The 18,665-nt window shown below is 38.2% G+C and overlaps 4 protein-coding genes across 4 annotated transcripts in view; 2 read left to right on the top strand and 2 right to left on the bottom strand.

Annotated features, from left to right (window-relative positions):
- The window catches only part of LOC101310880, a 1,534,871-nt gene that overhangs the window by 504,663 nt on the left and 1,011,543 nt on the right, over positions 1 to 18,665 (bottom strand). The gene's annotated exons all lie outside the window — the stretch shown is intronic.
- On the bottom strand, positions 384 to 2,517 carry LOC101297912 (quinone oxidoreductase PIG3-like). Its single transcript, XM_004293505.1, has 6 exons — positions 2,228 to 2,517; positions 1,981 to 2,160; positions 1,760 to 1,841; positions 1,578 to 1,685; positions 1,304 to 1,462; positions 384 to 831 (listed from the first exon to the last, which is right to left on the bottom strand). Exons 1-6 carry the CDS (start codon positions 2,477 to 2,479, stop codon positions 635 to 637), a joined length of 978 nt encoding a protein of 325 aa, XP_004293553.1. The 5' UTR covers positions 2,480 to 2,517; the 3' UTR covers positions 384 to 634.
- LOC101299357 (endonuclease 4-like) lies at positions 3,216 to 6,561 on the top strand. The gene is made up of 9 exons (XM_004293510.1): positions 3,216 to 3,463; positions 3,881 to 4,055; positions 4,284 to 4,391; positions 4,487 to 4,542; positions 4,671 to 4,754; positions 5,008 to 5,100; positions 5,230 to 5,300; positions 5,801 to 5,874; positions 6,163 to 6,561. Exons 1-9 carry the CDS (start codon positions 3,350 to 3,352, stop codon positions 6,276 to 6,278), a joined length of 891 nt encoding a protein of 296 aa, XP_004293558.1. The 5' UTR covers positions 3,216 to 3,349; the 3' UTR covers positions 6,279 to 6,561.
- LOC101312418 (alternative NAD(P)H dehydrogenase 2, mitochondrial-like) lies at positions 13,229 to 14,658 on the top strand. Its single transcript, XM_004293552.1, has 4 exons — positions 13,229 to 13,665; positions 13,767 to 13,881; positions 14,190 to 14,366; positions 14,467 to 14,658. The coding sequence occupies exons 1-4, from the start codon at positions 13,517 to 13,519 to the stop codon at positions 14,620 to 14,622; spliced, it is 597 nt and encodes a 198-aa protein (XP_004293600.1). The 5' UTR covers positions 13,229 to 13,516; the 3' UTR covers positions 14,623 to 14,658.

Raw genomic sequence — 18,665 nt, 5'->3', positions numbered from 1 at the left:
GGACCTCCGGTCCACCTTGGACTGTTATCACTACGGCCTTCATTGACTTTCAGATTCAATTGTGTGTCTGTGTTTGTGTTCTTTCCGGCAGGCTTTGTGTATGTGTTCTTTCCGGCAGGCTTTGTAATGAAAGCAAACGATGTGTCTTTGGTGGGTGTGTTCAAGATTTTGTTCGTTTAGAACCTAGGATGAATTTAACTAGTGGCATTGTCAAACTATAGTACTGTACAACAGTAACTTGCAATCTTGCCTTAATTGGCCAGGAAAGACTAAGAGAATTTTTGTGATCTTGTGATGCATTGTACTACGGTGTTTCAGATTTGTGAAATGATAATCACACTGACATTATCCCTATCATAGACGTCTGTTTGGAGTTTTACCGGTGAAGAAATAAGCAACATTAATCCAACAGAAGGCAAGAACACAAATGTTTAGTATTAGTATACAGTATCGTTATTTACTGAGATGAAGCAGTTTCATAAGTATTCCAGGGAGAGCATGAAGCACGAGACTACAAATTGTATGTTTGTGTAGAAGAAAATTAGAGTACAGCATAAACATGGCAAACACAGAATCATATTAACCTTTGCTTTATTCCCATAACATGGAACTTGGGTGCATGATGTCTGAAGCATCATGGGAAGAGTAGTATCTTTCCAATATGCTGGCTAGTTTCCAATAGCTGGTGAGCCTCAGTGGCTTTAGATAATGGGAAACGCTTGTAGACAACAGTTTTCACCATGCCAGCCACAATTGCAGGCCACACATTCTCCTCCACCTCTCTAACAATTACCGCTTTGTTTTCTGGACTTCTGTAGCGTAAACCAGCCGCTGCATGGCCAACAACAATATTTTAGAGATATCCAAACAAAGTGCAGCAGCTCTTTGCAAACAACAAGGGTCATCACAAAGGTGTCAACACTGAACTCAAGATTTGATTACTGTTGTGGAAGCAGATATGCAAGATGACATGTGATACTGAAATGTACTGACATAACACTACCAAGGAACAAAAGAACCGATGTTGGAGGAAACACAATGTGCTTAGTGCTTACTAAGAAACATCAACTCCATAAAAGGTCACAATACAAAGGATGAGAGAACTTCTGGAAATGCTTGATATTAATAGCCACAAGGATACGTGAAATCACAAAGCATTCTCAAACATGGATATCCACATAGTATTTTTCTCTCAAATTCAGATTTCATGATAAAGTATGCATAGATACTGTGTCATCTGTCAATGGGAAATGCAGAAAACCAATATCTGAGGCAAAAAGGCTGAAGCACTAAAATCTTGTACCTTGGATGGTGAGGCGCTTTGAAAGCACCACACGAAGATCTAGCTCTGTGACAGAGCCACTCAAGGTCCCAATAACAAAAAGCCTCCCATCAAAAGCTAAGCTGTCGAGGTTACGTTTAAAATAGGCTTGCCCAATGCTATCCAAGATGACATCTACACCTGCCAATGAGCATATACCAATATGTTTATCATACACAACAACAAAAAGAACACAGAAGGGTATAGTTCTCTTCTCTCGAGTGATATTAATCAGGTGTAAATAAATAGAACAAACCTTTGCCACTGGTCTCTTCCTTCACACGTGCAACAAAATCCTCCGTCTTGTAATTGATACCTACATCAGCCCCAAGCTCCTTACAAGCCGCTAGCTTCTCCTCACTACCTGATGATCCAAGATCACTATCCTTCAATACATGAAAACCGATTCCGCACCACATGAGACCAAGTATACCTTACCTGCTGTGACAAATACCCTCACTCCCCGGTATTTAGCAATCTGAATTGCAAACGTGCCGATTCCACTCGAACCCCCATGAACCTGAAAGTTCACCTCAGTTATTGCAACGAAGTTAAAGCAATTCACTCGTTCAGACCTTTGTTTATGACTTTATGCTAATATAAGCATTTGCAATGTAACACTTACCCACCATATTACAAAAAGCAAGTTAGTTAATTACCAAGAGTGTTTCACCCGAAGATAGCCGGCTCATCATAAAGATAGTGGACCAAACGGTGCACGCCACCTCCGGAAAGCTGGCAGCATCCTTCAAAGAAATACCAGGCGGAACAGGAAGAACCTGCCCCTCCGGAACAGCCACCTTCTCGGCATACCCTCCTCCGCTAAGTAAAGCACACACCTGCGTAATCCGAAACCATTATAATCACATTTCTCAATTTCATGCAAACCAAACACACAGAAATTACCTGATCCCCGACTTTCCAGCGTGACACGTGTTCTCCAACGGCCTCGATGGTTCCAGAACATTCGAGGCCGAGGTACTGACTGGACCCCGGAGGAGGCGGGTAAAGTCCCTTCCTCTGGAAAGTGTCGGCTCGGTTGAGGGCGGTGGCCTCCACTTTGATGAGGACCTCGTCGGATTTGATTTGTGGGTCTTCTACTTCTTGTACTTGGAGGACCTCCGGTCCGCCGGGGGCTGTTACCACTACCGCCTTCATTGATTTTCAGCTTCCACTGTGTATGACTAGCTTTGTCTTCTTCCGTGGGAAAGAGGGGACATACATCATTCGGGGAAGTGATGATAAAACGACGTGTCGTCGTGGAAGTAGCTTACTATTTTCTTTCCAACATTTACCAATTACCATAGTTGTTTCATCCCTTTCCAACGAAAACTTTGGTGATTTTGACACCGAAACTGTCGAGGTATGCGAAGAATGAAATGAATGAATAACGTCTCATCATTCCGGACTATTAGTAACATTTGTTACACCGAACTGATCAAAGTAGTTTCATATTAATTTGAGCACGTCATGATACACCGAATTAGTATAAGTATAGTCACATCATAAGTCAATACAGCTCCTTTAAAGTTCACTAATCATAAAGTTAGTAGAGTCTATAGAATCAGAGTCTTTCAAACACTATAATGAGGTCATCAACATAATTATATTATTTGATTTATTAAGTTTTACAACGATGTCAATGAGCCGTGACTTGTTGGTTAGCTAGTCTAACTAACATTATGAGAGTCACGGATTGAAATCTCACTGATATTTATGAAAGTCGAATGGACTGAATCTTAATTAAAAAACAATGAATCACAACGTGGTCGAAAACAAATGAAAATAACATGGGTCGAAAATTTGAAGATTATAGTGAAATTTCCGTTGAAAAGACGACGTCTATCGAAGGACACAGTCTCGTCTTCTTCTTCTTCAAACGGGTAGTAACGACATGTCGTGTCTGTATCAAATAGAACTGGATTTTGCTTTTCTCTTCTGTAGACTTGCTTGAAAAAAATAAAAAAAGAAGGAAGCAGAAGACTTTGATTCAATCCAAACCCGAAAAGCTACCATATTTATAGACATATGGGTTTGTTTGGGGTGTGGTGGAGTGGAAGTGTGGTAGGGTTTCTTGTGTTGGTGCCAGGAATTCTGGGTTGGGGCAAAGAAGGCCACTATGCAGTTTGCAAGATAGCAGAGGTCAGTGAGTTTCTACACTACTAAAGAACTCATCTTTATTTATCTTTTTATGTTTTAAATACTGGGTGTTCTTGGTATTATATGATACTGCTTTGAAAATGTATGAGTACAATGATGTGATCTTGCTTTAGTATTTGTAAACAATATAGCTGCAAGATGGATTGGCCAGTAAAATTTGATGTGGGTAACTGAAAATAGTGGATTTTAGGATGGGTTTTATAATTGGGCAGAAGAAATTACAGTACCATAAAGTTGGAGCAAAATGTGTTTGAAAGGTTGTGTGGATGAAGTAAAGGAAGGAATGGAGGTTTTAAAGACATGTTTTTGCCTATATTGTTACTGTGAAGATGGCGATGAGGTGGGTTTGGAATCTTCAATGGTGTTGGAGTTCTGATGTGAAACATTTGTTTTCTCCAGGGATTTCTTAGTGAAGATGCTTTAGCTGCTGTGAAAGAATTACTACCAGAATCTGCTGGAGGTGATCTTGCTGCAGTTTGCTCCTGGCCTGATGAGATTCGCTTTCATTATCGGTGGAGTAGTGCTTTGCACTATGTTGACACACCGGATTTTCTGTGTAACTACAATGACAGCAGTAAGTAGCTGGTTTCCAATGGTTCAGTGATGCTATTTTTGATGTATCGAGTGTTACATTTTCTGAATGTTTCTCTAGTTTGATGGCTGAGAAACTCAATTGTGGTAATATGCATATGTTATTAGTTCAGTAACTTGTGCCTCCCAGTTGCATTTGGTGCTTATGTTAATCCCACTGTCTACTCTGCTGAGGTTCTTGCTCTTACTTTGATTCATGTTGATATAATAGGAGACTGCCATGACTCTGCTGGACATAAAGGTAGATGTGTAACTGCAGCAATTAACAACTATACGATGCAGCTTTTGACTTATCAGGATTCCATCTCAAAATCAAAATGTAAGCACCCGTATTTGTTGGATTCAACACCTCCCAACTGTGAAATATTGATTTCCTGGATATCAAAATCCTTCATCTTTTGTTTTTTGTGACAGACAACTTAACAGAGGCACTTCTTTTCTTGTCTCACTTTATTGGGGATATCCATCAGGTCTGTTCTTCATACTTGTTCTTTCAAACTTTAAAACCTTATAAGAGAAGCAAATCATGGAATGAGTCAATTACATATGAGACAGAGAGATTCTCATTTTTCCTGAATGTCATGTTTGGTGTTGACAGCCCCTACATGTTGGTTTCACTGGAGACCTAGGGGGGAACACAATAATAGTCCGTTGGTATCACAGGAAGACAAATCTTCACCATGTAAGCCATACTTTCCTTACTTGCCAGCATAGTGGTGCAACTGCAAATTCAAAAATACATATATATGATTAGCCCACATCATGGACTATTTCCCCTATACTTCCACTTAGTTTACTGGTCTTTCTTTCTGCTTTTATTTTCAATAAGAATGATTGTGCGAAGCAGTGACCAGATATTATAGGCGTTTTACGTTTTATTTGTGTTATTTAAAAGTAGAATAAGTTATGTTCTCTAAAAGAATGTTTTGTTTCAGGTATGGGATAATATGATCATTGAATCTGCTGTAAAGACAATATATGGGAACAATCTTGAACTCATGATAGAGACTATTCAGAGGAATATTACAGTGCGAAGTTCATCTCTTATTTTTGTTTAGTTTCTTTTTTGTTGTTTATTGAGCTTTTGATCTTACAAGAGGTTAATTTACCTATGCAGCAATGTGACACTTACATTTCTTTCTGTTAACTATCCATAGGATGCTTGGTTCAGTGATTTGTCATCATGGCAGTTTTGTGCAAATAATTGGAGTACTGTATGTCCAAATGAGTATGTACATCTTCCTTTTAGTTCATTGATTGCTTGGTACCGGTTTGTGTGTAACATGATGCTTTGAGATGTTTCTTCTGCTAGTAACATGAAGTGCTTGATATGCTTTATGCTGTATACCTAATATGCAATACTTGGTCTTTCAACTTTCCAAGTTTTAGTTCACGGATACGGGTGTATATGGCATTGTGTGTTTTACTTGATTTTAATCTCCTGAGAACCAAGTTGATAGTTCGAAGCTGTTGAAAGTTGTGACAATCCTGGAGGATTCAAATAGATTCTAGCAATTGATTGGTCCTGAAAACATGCATTTTTCAATTTGGCGCCAATCATTTGAATGTCTTATCATGGCTGAAAGAGTTAAGACTAATGTGGCTCTTATACATCAAGGCATTCTGTTAGTTACATTTTGTATCTTGTAGAAAAGAAATTAACATGTTAAATCTAGTATAGAAATGGGGCATGTCTAGATATGATTTCATTTGCCGTTGGTCTTGCAGGTATGCTTCTGAAAGCATTCGTTTGGCATGCAAATTTGCTTACAGGAATGCCACTCCCGGAAGCACTCTGAATGGTATTTTCCTTTTTGTTGTTTCTTCTTTCTGAACAAATTGTAAACTAATTTGATATCGAACCCTAACTCAATAATCATGTGGAAAAAGAATAGGTTTCTCAATAATGTTGAACTCTGGCTTTCTCTATTGGTTTTCTGCAGTTGACTTTTGCATCAGTGACAAACTAACACTGCATATTCTAGACATATTTACATGATCATATCACATGGACATGCAGCATTTTCTTTTGATGCTCTGCATATTCTATCTACAGAGTTTTTATTTCTAATCATGTGATTTATTTTCAGATGATTACTTTGTTTCTCGGCTGCCTATAGTGGAGAAGCGGCTAGCTCAAAGTGGGGTCCGCTTGGCTGCTACCCTCAATCATATCTTCTCTGAACCAAAAATTGCTGGAGCATGAAGATACAGAAAGGGTAGGGCATTTATTGCTTACAAGTTATAAGAGCTAATGAGCTATTAAGCTCCTCATTGTTCAAGTTCTCTGCTTAATGTATTGATGTATTCCTCACATGTTGGTAAAATAGTGGTTATATCAAACTTGTAGTAATTGACAACCTTTGGTGGCCTGTAAATTTACGTAACTAAGTCCTGCCAAAGGCCTATGTATATGTAATTATGTATAGTGTCAGCATATTGGACAAACATAACATTTGGTCAATATAGCAGAGAAATTTCTCTTCAAATGGATTTGCCAGTCATTTTCTTGGGTTTGTTTTGTTGCTCGCTTCTGTTAGCATTTTGAAAAGGGTTTTGAAAAATATCATGAAGTGTTGCTTCCTGAAGTAAGAAAGTGTAATGAAAGAGAGTTTTGATGTATCATATATTCAATTTGAAGTTTGTCTGTGTGGAACTTCTTTGGAACTTGTTGAAAACTGTCATACATGTGTAATACTCTACAACCCTCGTTATAGTTTATCAAGAATGGTGTATTCTTTTTCCTTGAAAAATTATTGAATTGGTATTCCTGCTGTTGCCAATTATGTAAGCTACAAATCAATTAAAGCTTGAATTGTTATTCATGGGCAACATTCCTAAAAGTTGAAAGTTAAAACTTCAAAACCTATCTTGCTGTCCCAGGCCAACACTTCACACAAACATGATATCACTGGGATTCTGCTTTTGTTTGCAATCAGTCAAAGCACTATGACACTACGTCAAAGCGGGTCGATCCGCTTGGCTGCTACCCTCAATCATATGTTCTCTTCTGAAGCAAAAATTGTTGAAGGATGAAGATACAGAAAGGATAGAGATGATGATGCATCTTCAGAAGCACTTACAAGCTATTGAAGCTCCTTAATGTTCGAGTCATCTGCTTATATTAATGTATTGATGTATTCCTCATATGTTGCTGATGCTCCCATTATGCCAGAATATACCCCATAAACCCACCTTGCTTGCGTTAAAGGTCAACTTTTGGGGTACACTTAAAATAGTGGTTATATCAAACTTGTACTCATTAACAATCTTTGGTGACTTGTAAGTTTAGGTAACTAAGTCCTGCCAAAGGCCTATAAATAATCTGTATAGTGTGTCCTCGATCATAACATTTGGCCATTTAAGCAGGGAAGTTTCTATTCTGATGGATACTTATAGAGGCTTCGGCAGATTTGCCAACCATTTTCTTGAGTTTGTTTTGTTGCTCGCTTTTGTTTGCATTTTAATTCCGAAAGCTCAGGGATGGAGCAAAGAGGGTCACATCATGACTTGCCGGATTGCACAGGTAATGTCAATTCCGTTCTTCTCCCAATTTGGTCTTGTTCTGTTTGGCACATTGGCACCATGTACCTAGAACTTGATGCAATGAGCTTTGCAATAGTCTAACCACACTAAAAACTTCCTATAAGAAGTTCTATATATGTCGAATACCCCATATAGCATCATAATCATATTGCTCAACGTACCCAAAGTGACACTAACGTACTTGTGAGTTTTGGTTGGAGCTAATTATGGATGAATCGCAACTGCAGGCACTTCTAGAGCCTGAAGCTGCAGAAGCTGTTGAAAATTTACTACCTCATGATGTCAATGGCGATTTGTCGGCTCTGTGTGTGTGGCCTGACCAGATCAGGCACTGGTACAGATACCGGTGGACTAGCCCTCTTCACTTCATTGACACACCTGATAATGCTTGCAACTTTGAGTACTCAAGTAAGCCTAATTAGACTGCATATAATCGAGAATTATCGGGGATTAAGTTAATGCAGTAATTAATATCATTTGGGATATGCATTCACAGGAGATTGCCATGATCAACATGGCTCCAAGGACATGTGTGTTGCTGGTGCAGTCCAGAATTTCACATCTCAGCTTTTGCACTACACAGAAGGAACATCTGACCGTCGATGTACGGAAGCTAAAAAACAAAATTAATTGCACTTCTATATTGATGATATCAATTGCTTGAAGTTTTGTCAATGGCTAGCTTTCTTGTATTGTACTACAACATCACTCAACATGGTCTCTTTGTCATTGACTTTTTATTTGCAGATAATATGACTGAGGCCTTGCTATTCTTGTCACACTTTATGGGTGATCTCCATCAGGTATATACACAGACATACATGAATCTGTAGCTGTTTGGAGAACAATGGAGGATTTCATTAACTGAAGGTTGTTATGTTCATGATGATGATCTTCTTGTTTTTCGCAGCCTATGCATGTCGGATTCACGACTGATGAAGGAGGAAACACAATAGACTTGCGTTGGTACAAGCACAAATCCAATCTCCACCATGTAAGGAGGCCAGGCACTTATTGTCCCAGCTTATAAGATAAACAGTCAAATAGTATAGTTGATCATTTAGCTGTTGATGAGAATTCAAATTGTGCATGCAGGTATGGGATCGAGAGATTATAATGCAAGCTCTGCATGATTATTATGACAAGGACATGGAACTCCTCCTGCAAGACATACAGGGAAACATCACAGTTGTAAGCTAGTGCCAGATGATAACAATATATAGTTATCAATTAACTACTAGCTAGTTTAACAAATTGTGCTAATTTTTAAGAGAAGCATTAGTTATAACATTGCTGATTTCTTCCTGAACAGGGGGTCTGGTCTGATGATGTTACATCATGGGGACATTGTGATGAAATCAGTTCATGTATAAACAAGTAAGCGCTCTCTGTATTTTCAATCATTGCAGATTTTTGTGATCATTCACAATGTTGTATCTGCATTTTTATCTTATTGTTGGTTAATTAATATCACCAATATTTACATGAATTGCTAATACAAACCTTGTTAATTCATGTCAATGTAGGTATGCTACAGAAAGTATGAACATAGCTTGCAAATGGGGTTACAAGGGCGTTGAGTCCGGTGATACTCTAACAGGTATACTTACGCAGGCAAACACAACTGTATATACACACATGATTTCTAATTTTGACCCAATTCCTTGGTAAATTTGCATAGTTTGCTTGAATGAGAACTTATGGTTTTGTTGTGATGGTGTCATTTTCTGTAGAGGATTACTTCCTGCCCCGGCTACCTATTGTGGAGAAGAGGATTGCCCAAGGTGGAGTCCGGTTGGCTGCTATCCTCAATCGTGCCTTCTCCTCTAAATCTCAAGCACAACCTGCTGATCATCACAAAAACAAAAGAGCATCACATTCACCTACTTAGAACTACAAATTAAAGGTCTACAAGTAGAAAAGGAGCTGCTGATCAAACTAGTTCCATAGTTCAACCATGAAGCTAGGAGGGAATATATATAGCTAGCTAGAGATTGTTCATAGCTGGTTGAAGATACGTAGCTTGTAGTTCTTAATTTCTAATTCCTTCCTAATAACTGTTACTTTTCCTCGATCTTGTCTAAAATTACAATTGTAATTGTATTACGTTATACAGAATTTCATCATGTCATTCCCATAAGTATTGCTACATCAAATTATTACATAGTAATACATATGGGATTATTATTCATCGAATAATTGACATTAGATAATTAGATTTTTGATGTTAAATTTAGATATCATTTTCACAATCTTTAATCTCAAAAATTCGATTAGAACATGTTATATCCTTCTTACGATTGTTGTAAGAAAAAGCTCATATCGTATGAGTTGGTGAATATTCATGTTGTGTAGTCTTCAAATACTGTGTTCGTCACTAACAAGTTTTTTTTTGGTTTAATATCGTCACTAACAAGTTGCCTAATCCTTAAAAGAATTATCTTGCCGATCAAACAAACATTGCAAAAGCAAAAGCATGTTTGAGTTTCTCAAACGTAATTTGACAAGCAAAACAAACTCAATGTAGCTGCTGAAGTCATTTGGATGTGACACAAAAGACCTGGATCAGACACGTAGGCCCATCTCTAAATTTTCTGACCAAACTCAGTCCAAAACTCATTGAGTCCCCAAAATAGGAAATAATTGATCATAAATGCGAATGAAATGAAAATGGAATGAAATTACAGCCGCCTACTAGATATTTGGCAAATCTTCACTCTTTGTCTCATTCACCATTGACTAGGGTTTTAGGAGGGTTTTAGGGGAGAGCTTCAGGGTTTAAGGGAGCCAAACAGGTCTTACACACATACAGGTGGAGGCTGCAGCTAATTCAAAAACCTGTTTTACTGATTCAACCACACAAAAACGACACTGCAATTGCCAAGCCTGCTCTGTGTTCTCTTTTCAGACAACTCTGATTTACCAAAATGCCAGACAAGGCATATGCTTGATGCTTGAACTTCCTTCCCACACAAACAGAACCAACACACACACCCTTTGTAATTTTCTCTTCCAGTTTTTTTTTTTATCATCACCAACTTTTTTTGACCACTACTTGATCAAAAAGCACTTCTCAAATCTCAACAAACCAACTTTCTTGCTCCCCAAGTTGGCTCCTTTCAACTCCCCACTCTCACCATTTTTGCAATTCTCAATTTTTTTTTTACAAACACCAAGTCTTCAGCGATCTGTTGGCATTTCACATTTGGATTAAAAAAAGCTACACTCCCATAATCTTGGAGATCACGCAGCTCTGTGTAAACCAAAACCCCAGTAAATCTTCTAAACCCTTCAGCTTCATAATGATAACTTTTTTATTCATAAAGATCACATTTTTATTGGTGTTATATGTTCATGTTCCATTGCTTTTCAATGGTTTTGTATTCCTCATTTTGTATGCATTTTCTGCTTCTTTTTATTGGGTGTGTATAAGATCTGGGTTTTTTCTACTGCAGATTGGTCTTTGATCTTGAAAGTTCTTTTCTTGTTCTGGGTTTACCAATTTCTGTCTTTCATGTTGATTTTTCATATAAAGCAGAGAGCTTTCTGCTTAGATATTTTGGTTGTTGCCATTTAATTGAGCCTAGCTTTATACATTAGAGTATTCATGATTGTGATGGCTGAGATTCTAAATTTGACATAATAATCACTGTAGTAGAAAGAATGATGAGTTGGGTTTGTCGATTATTATGTGCCTTTGGCAATGTAGAAGTAAAAAGATACTGTCATTTTTAGCTTTTTATTAGCTGCTAAATTTACAAGAGCTTTCTCTTTGTTTCTGCCATCGACTGATGACCAAAGCTATGTTGGTTTTTGTTTTCTTGTCAATTAATCTTGGAAGCAATCGTTGTCCATTATGAACTTGCTTTGTTTTAGAATGGACTAGATCTTAATTTGTCCTGCCTAGTGTCATGACCTCTCCACATTTTTTGGAGTGGTACATACAGCTACCTATAAATATGTGTGCCATCAAATGTTAACCTCTCTGTTTACTATTCTCATTGCTCACTTCTTTGTCTACTGTTCAATTCCACAGGTTGAGCAACCAAGAATTTGATTCCGTTTAGATAGTTCAGAGAGTACATATAAGTCTTGATTGAGGGACTGATACTCTCACAATGGCATTTGAAAGGATTGCTAGGACTGCTAGGAGCAGCTACAGAAGGTCTGGAGGTGCCTATGGTGGTCACAGAAGTGAGAAGGATATGTTCTCTGAGGGAGCATCCACACGCAAATATTGTTCCTTACCTTCGCTTGAGAACGATGCCAGAAACAGAAATTTCTCATACCTTTCCAGCATTCCAAAGGTGAATCACAGTAGCTATTGGAGCAGGGGACTAAGGACAACCCCAAGTTATAAATATCCTTCTGCCGAAATTATTGTTGAGGAGTCTGATTCAGAGTGTAATGATCCCAAGTATCCAGGACTACAGGCAACTAAGCCAGGTGAAAAGCCAAGAGTGGTTGTCCTTGGTACTGGCTGGGCTGCCTGTCGATTCCTTAAGGGACTAGACACCAAGATTTATGATGTTGTTTGCATATCTCCGCGTAATCACATGGTTTTTACTCCTTTGCTTCCTTCAACTTGTGTTGGTACTTTGGAATTCCGTTCAGTTGCTGAACCTGTCAGTCGTATACAGTCTGCATTAGCAACGAATCCCAATTCATACTTCTATCTGGCTAATTGCTTTAGTATTGACACACAGAAACATGAGGTAATCAAATTCTATTCTTACTTTGTCTAGTCAAGATTTGTTCATCAAAATTTTGGTTTCAGGTTTATCTGTGCAGTGTCGTAAATAGCATGTAATTCAAGATTATTTTCTCACTAATTTCATTAACACAATGATGTTCCCCATGTATTTCTTTCATGATTTAATGGTGCTGTAAATCTGACTCAGATATCGGGTTTTGAAATGAAGTAACAATATAAGTTCTGATGTCAAAAGTCTCTCCTAATGGAGTTCTAGTGAAGTAATACATACTAGGCTCAATTTGAGACAAGATGTATGTTCTTCAAGTTGAAGTTTGATCTGAAATCAGAAGCTGATTTTTTCAAAATGGACAATTTACTTTTTTCCATGGAACATTATTAATATTTAGACTGTACAATAAGGAAGATGGAATAACAGCTTCTCTGTTGATTGGTCATAGCAGCAGATAAACTTGATCTTCGTATTTCATATAGGTGTACTGTGAGACAGTCGGCCATGGTGATTTGCCTAGTGATCCTTACAGATTCAGAGTTGCCTATGACAAGCTTGTCATAGCAGCTGGATCTGAGCCCTTGACATTTGGTATCAAAGGTGTTGCGGAGCATGCATTTTTCCTCCGAGAAGTGTATCATGCCCAAGAAATTAGAAAGAAGCTTCTCTTGAACTTGATGCTCTCTGAAAATCCAGGTGAGCCTCCTCAATCTCTACATAAAAATGTCAAACATTGGATTTACTCTCTAAATCATCTTATCACATTCATTTTCAGGCATATCTGAGGAAGAAAGGAAACGCCTCCTGCATTGTGTTGTTATTGGAGGTGGCCCTACCGGGGTGGAGTTCAGTGGCGAATTGAGTGATTTCATCATGAAAGATGTCCGTGAACGGTATACTCATGTTAAGGATTACATCAAAGTCACCCTCATTGAGGTACTTGTTACTCATTCACTCCTATATATGACTTTTTACCAAGAAAAAATTATTTTGTCACTGATCATAATTATGTGATTTACTGGAACAGGCAAATGAAATACTGTCATCCTTTGATGTTGGATTGAGGCAGTACGCAACGAACCACCTGACCAAGGTTAGTTCATTTGCATTCAGTTTCCTGGTTGACATTTTTTGTTAGTTTGGAGACCTAATATGAAATATGAACTTTTTGCGCTAGTGTGGTGTTAACCTTATGCGAGGTGTTGTGAAAGAGGTGCATGCCAAGAAGATAGTTCTTAATGATGGAACTGATGTTCCATATGGCCTTTTGGTCTGGTCTACTGGGGTTGGTCCCTCACAGTTTGTGAAATCACTTAATCTTCCCAAGTCCCCTGGTGGAAGGTATATGCACCAGCATATCTTTCTCTTATCTTGTCTTCATTGGTGGACAACTGAATTCTGTTGGATTAACGATCTTTAACAATTACTATTGACTGATGCAGGGTTGGTGTCGATGGGTGGATGCGAGTTCCTTCTGTGGAAGATGTGTTTGCACTTGGAGATTGCGCAGGTTTTCTTGAAGAGACTGGGATGCCAGTGCTTCCAGCTTTAGCTCAGGTTAGAACCAGCTTTGTGCTCTACGAATAATGCATTGCTAGCAAGATTGTTATATGTCTGTGCTATCTGTCTTGCTACTGTCAAAAGCCTGATAAAACAGATGGAGGCAACTGCAAGACCATCTTGGATTTTCATATCTGGTTGAGAAGCTCTACTTTTTGTTCCCTATGAAAATGGAAAAACAAAATCTAACTGCTTGGGGTGACATTGTTATTGTTCTGGCATTTCTTTCGCTCAGTGCTCAACAAGTTCAAGACTGTATATTTTCAAACTCCTAATTACAATTCATTTCACATTGTCTGAAATAGGTGGCAGAAAGGCAAGGAAAATTTCTGGTGGAGTTGTTTAACAGGATTGGGAAGGAGGCAGGTAAGGCCATGAGTGCAAAAGATATCTCTCTGGGAGAACCTTTTGTCTACAAGCACCTCGGAAGCATGGCATCCGTTGGGAGTTATAAGGCACTCGTTGATCTGCGCAAATCCAAGGTCAGTGTTCATCAAAACTGTTACTCTAAACGATGATGAATGTGCTTCAAAACCAAAAACTAGGCTTTCAATTAAACTTCTAACTACAATTTTGTTGCAGGATTCAAAGGGCATATCCCATGCTGGATTTGTTAGCTGGTTCATCTGGCGCTCTGCTTATCTTACCCGGGTTGTAAGTTGGAGGAACAGGTTCTATGTTGCTGTGAACTGGGCTACCACGCTTGTGTTTGGCAGAGACAACTCAAGAATAGGTTGAAGCAACACAACTACTTATTCCTTTCCCAACTAATCTTCCAAGGCTTATACTTATATACATGTTAGAAGGCCAAGTCTCTTGAGTTGGATTTAGGCTTTCTTCAACTTTGTTCTCCCTATGTGGAATTGGGTGCCATTTTGTTTAGATTTAAAGATCACAATGCCAGTTAAATGCTTCTTGTGCAACAAATGATGCGCTAAATAGTAAAACCCACATGAATTTCAGTCTAAAGATTCACTCTTTGATTTTGGAAGTTACATAGAGACAATCGAGATTGTTGATCGAAATACTAGATCAAAACCAAAGATAACCAACTACAATTCACTAATCTGTAAACTACAAAACTTTGTACAACCTTTGATGCACAAAACAAAAGCTCAAACTCTGCAACCACTCATCTAGAAATCCCCACACAGACAAAACAGCTAAGAGAGATGACGAGCATCAGCACCACCACGACGGTGAGAGAACATAGAAGAAACAGAGTGAAGCAGAATCCCAACTATGGCCATCTTCACCTGACCCCTCTTGGGGATCAGACGGCCAGAGATCCTCTGAGACAAGTTCCCACCGTTGATCATAGCACTCCTTGCACCTTCCATCTAGTTTTTGCTTCTGGGTTTGCTTTGATATCCAAAACAAGTCACTGAAACTAAGAGAGAGAGAGAGAGGAAGAAGAAAAGCTTGAAACTTGAAGCTGTGTTTGAGTTTGTGATTCTTGGTCATCTTCCTCGTGCTTTATATAGGCTCAAAGACCCTGACCACCCTCATCGTTTTTTAACGTTAATCTTGCTCGTAGAATTTGACTGCAAATTTTTTTGTTTGAAAACAAGACAATCTTGACTCCCCCAAGTTTGGTCACGTTCAATGTGAACACTGTGGGTCTTGTCGGGTTTCCATTATAAAAAGCCAAAACGGCCAAAGCTTTCAACTTGAATTCGCAACCGGAAAAGCTTATCTTCACGGCGACTTGACCTTGAAAAGTCACTCTCCCAACAAGAACCGCAACAACTTTTAATCATGAAAATTGCTAGTGGGATAACTATAACAAATTAAGCACGAGGTCAAATTGGTTCTTATAACAAGAGCTATCTTACTCATTGACTGAGCACTACTATCCAGATTCCCAGAGGCAGCTGATCTTTTGTTTGTTAGCGCATCTTTTTCCCATAGAGCCAAAGCTAGCTCTGCATCTGGCATGGACCCAACCTTCTTTGTTTCTTTCTTTCTTCATGCCCACGTCTTCTCTAAAATTGATATGATGTGATAGAGAGATAGGAAGTGGAATTTATTGTTTTTCTACTATGAGCGGGTACACGTGATTTAGTTTCGACTATCTAAAATTGTTCATTTTTATGATTGATACGATGTGACCGGTCTTTGTCACTGAAGTCGAGTTTTATGATAGAGAGATAAAAAATGGAATTTATTGTTTTTCTACTTTGAGTAAGTACACGAGATCTAGTTTCGACGATCTAAAATTGTTCATTTTTATGTTTGATGTGTCAAATTAACTATACGATGATTTTGTATCGAACTTATAGACAATCAGCTAGTGTTCTTATCTTCTAATAATTTGTACGGAACTAAATTAATCTTCTACATTATTAGAGTATCTAATTTTCTTATGTGTTAGAAAACAAGTACAAGAATAGAAGACAAATTATTGACATGAAATGCTAGTTATCTGAGTCTGTGTTTATCCCGTCGTTCATATATATTATTCTCAAGTACAATTATGGAGCAATGCCAATACATTCACTGAATCTGATAGAGGAAGCACCTTGATTCACTGTACTTTCATGTATGAGCCTAATGCACACAGTATTATAATTAATCATGTCAGATTGTGTTTAAGGCAACAAATCGTATCTAATGATTTAGATTATGAACAAAATTAAGGCTGCCAATTGAACCTGATACTTAGTTTAATAATAGATGTGTGTGCAATTATAGAGGGAGCACATATAGTTCATATGCAGCACATAGGGCACAATTAAGTTAATCAGTTACACTAACCAAATATGAGAAAGGGGTTCAAAGAGTTATGAGAAAGGAAAAACAGTCTCATTCTCAAGTCTTTGCTCATAGAATTTGATTTTCAGTTGGCAATTCAATTTTGATTATTGACCTAGCTAGCCAGCTGTTGAGTTTACTTGCTACAATTTCATTAGTACATCACATTTCTAGACTGGTTTAACAAAACTATCAGCTATATATCTAGCTACTAGCTAGGGTTTGGTATCTGAAGGCATACTTGTTTATATATTTATAAACAAACAGATGATTAACACACCTAATTATAAGAGATGTTTAGTTAATCAAGTTAAAGAACTTAAGTAGGGCAATTTTAACCCTTTTAAATTCTTGGTTCCTACATGCTATGAACAAGTCCACCTAATCAGTCACATGCTCATAAAGCTCCCACTACAGAAAAGAAGCCAATTCTCTATGAGCCAATGTTCCAATGTGATTAGTAAAAGTTGGGATATTTCATGCAATTATATATTTTATACTTAAGGTGAACAAAATCAAATAGCCTTCACTAATCTTAGAAGATATTGTAATCTTTGTTTAGAAGAACCTTTCTTTGTTTAGTGAAGGGAGTGACTTACTTTATTAGAGAAACCTTAATATATGGCTGTTATTTTCTGAGAGTGGAGGACAGGAATAAAGTTCAAGAAAATCATGAGAAAGAGTGTGATCTTAAAACATTTCACAATCCGAAAGTTTTATTTGAATTGTATAATTAGTTAGGACCATATGTTATAATTTCAAAGGTACATGATGAAACCAACATTCATTGAATTTAAAAATTGTACTGAAAAGGACTAATGATGAGGTTCATGCATGTACTTCTTCCTAAGATCTAAGAAGTAAGAACAGTACACATGTTAAAAATTATGTTTGATCATGGTGGGAATCTATATGCAGTGGGATTATGATATTAGGGTTTGGTTGATGATAATTCTTCATATGAATCTTGGTGAGATTATACACATAGTAGGTTAATTTGGCTTCAGTTCCATCCCCTCAACCTCTCTTCAAGTAATTTTTACTTAAATACGGTAAATTTCTCTGAGGTCAATAAAACCTTATTGAAGGGTAGTAATGATGAAAAATATTTTACTGGGAGATATTAAACTTCTACCGGGGAGCAGTAAACTTCTACTGAGATTTTACTGAGGGACAGTAAACTTCTACTAAGGTCAATAAAACCTTATTGAGAGGCAGTAATGATGAAAAATGTTTTGTTAGGAGGTAGTAAACTTCTACTGGGAAAGCAGTAAACTTCTACTGGATTTTACTGGGGGCAGTAAACTTTTACTGGAAGGCAATAAACTTCTAATAAACAGTTTACTGACCAATAAGAAGAAATATATCAAAAGATATCACCTTGTCTCTATCTTCATCGTAAAAATTGTGGACGACCACAAGATCATGCATAGGCTCGACTACGGCCATAGCAGTGGTGCGTCATTGTCGAGATGCGTCCTCGATCTCGACCGACGTCATCGTCGGCGATGCTTGATGGGAGAGAGTAGTTTCCACAGAGAGAGAGAGAGAGTAGTTTAACAACAAAAAATCACTACTACATTTGTCGTCAGCGCTTGGGAGGAGGCTCAGGACCAGATCTGCTTCAGTTAGGCCGAGCGTTGAGCAATGACTGGCGAGCGTAGAGCGCCAGAGCGACGAGCGACGAGGTCTCAGTCTCTGGGAAGGAATCAAACGTCGAAGTTTGATTCTCTGCTTTTGTAGAGATCTGAATGCAGGCTTTGTTTTGAAGACCTCCGACCCGGTCATCTCCGGCTTCTTATTCGCTCGCATCGCTCAAAACTGAGCGTTCGATCTATGATTGCGTCATCGTCGGCCGACATGAGATATGAATCCGGATGTTGCCGCACCGGAACTGAGAGACGTCCTCGTCGTCGTGGTCATCATGGATCTGACGGAATTGAGACGTTGTGTTCCTTGTGCTCGTGGATGAGAGAGAGAGAGAGAGAGAGAGAGAGAGAGAGAGAGAGAGAGAGAGAGAGTGTGGT

Source organism: Fragaria vesca, linkage group LG3 (genome assembly GCF_000184155.1).
Source record: "Fragaria vesca subsp. vesca linkage group LG3, FraVesHawaii_1.0, whole genome shotgun sequence".
NCBI lineage: Eukaryota > Viridiplantae > Streptophyta > Magnoliopsida > Rosales > Rosaceae > Fragaria > Fragaria vesca.
Note: the sequence above shows the minus strand (reverse complement) of the source record. Positions and strands in the feature narration are given on the sequence as shown.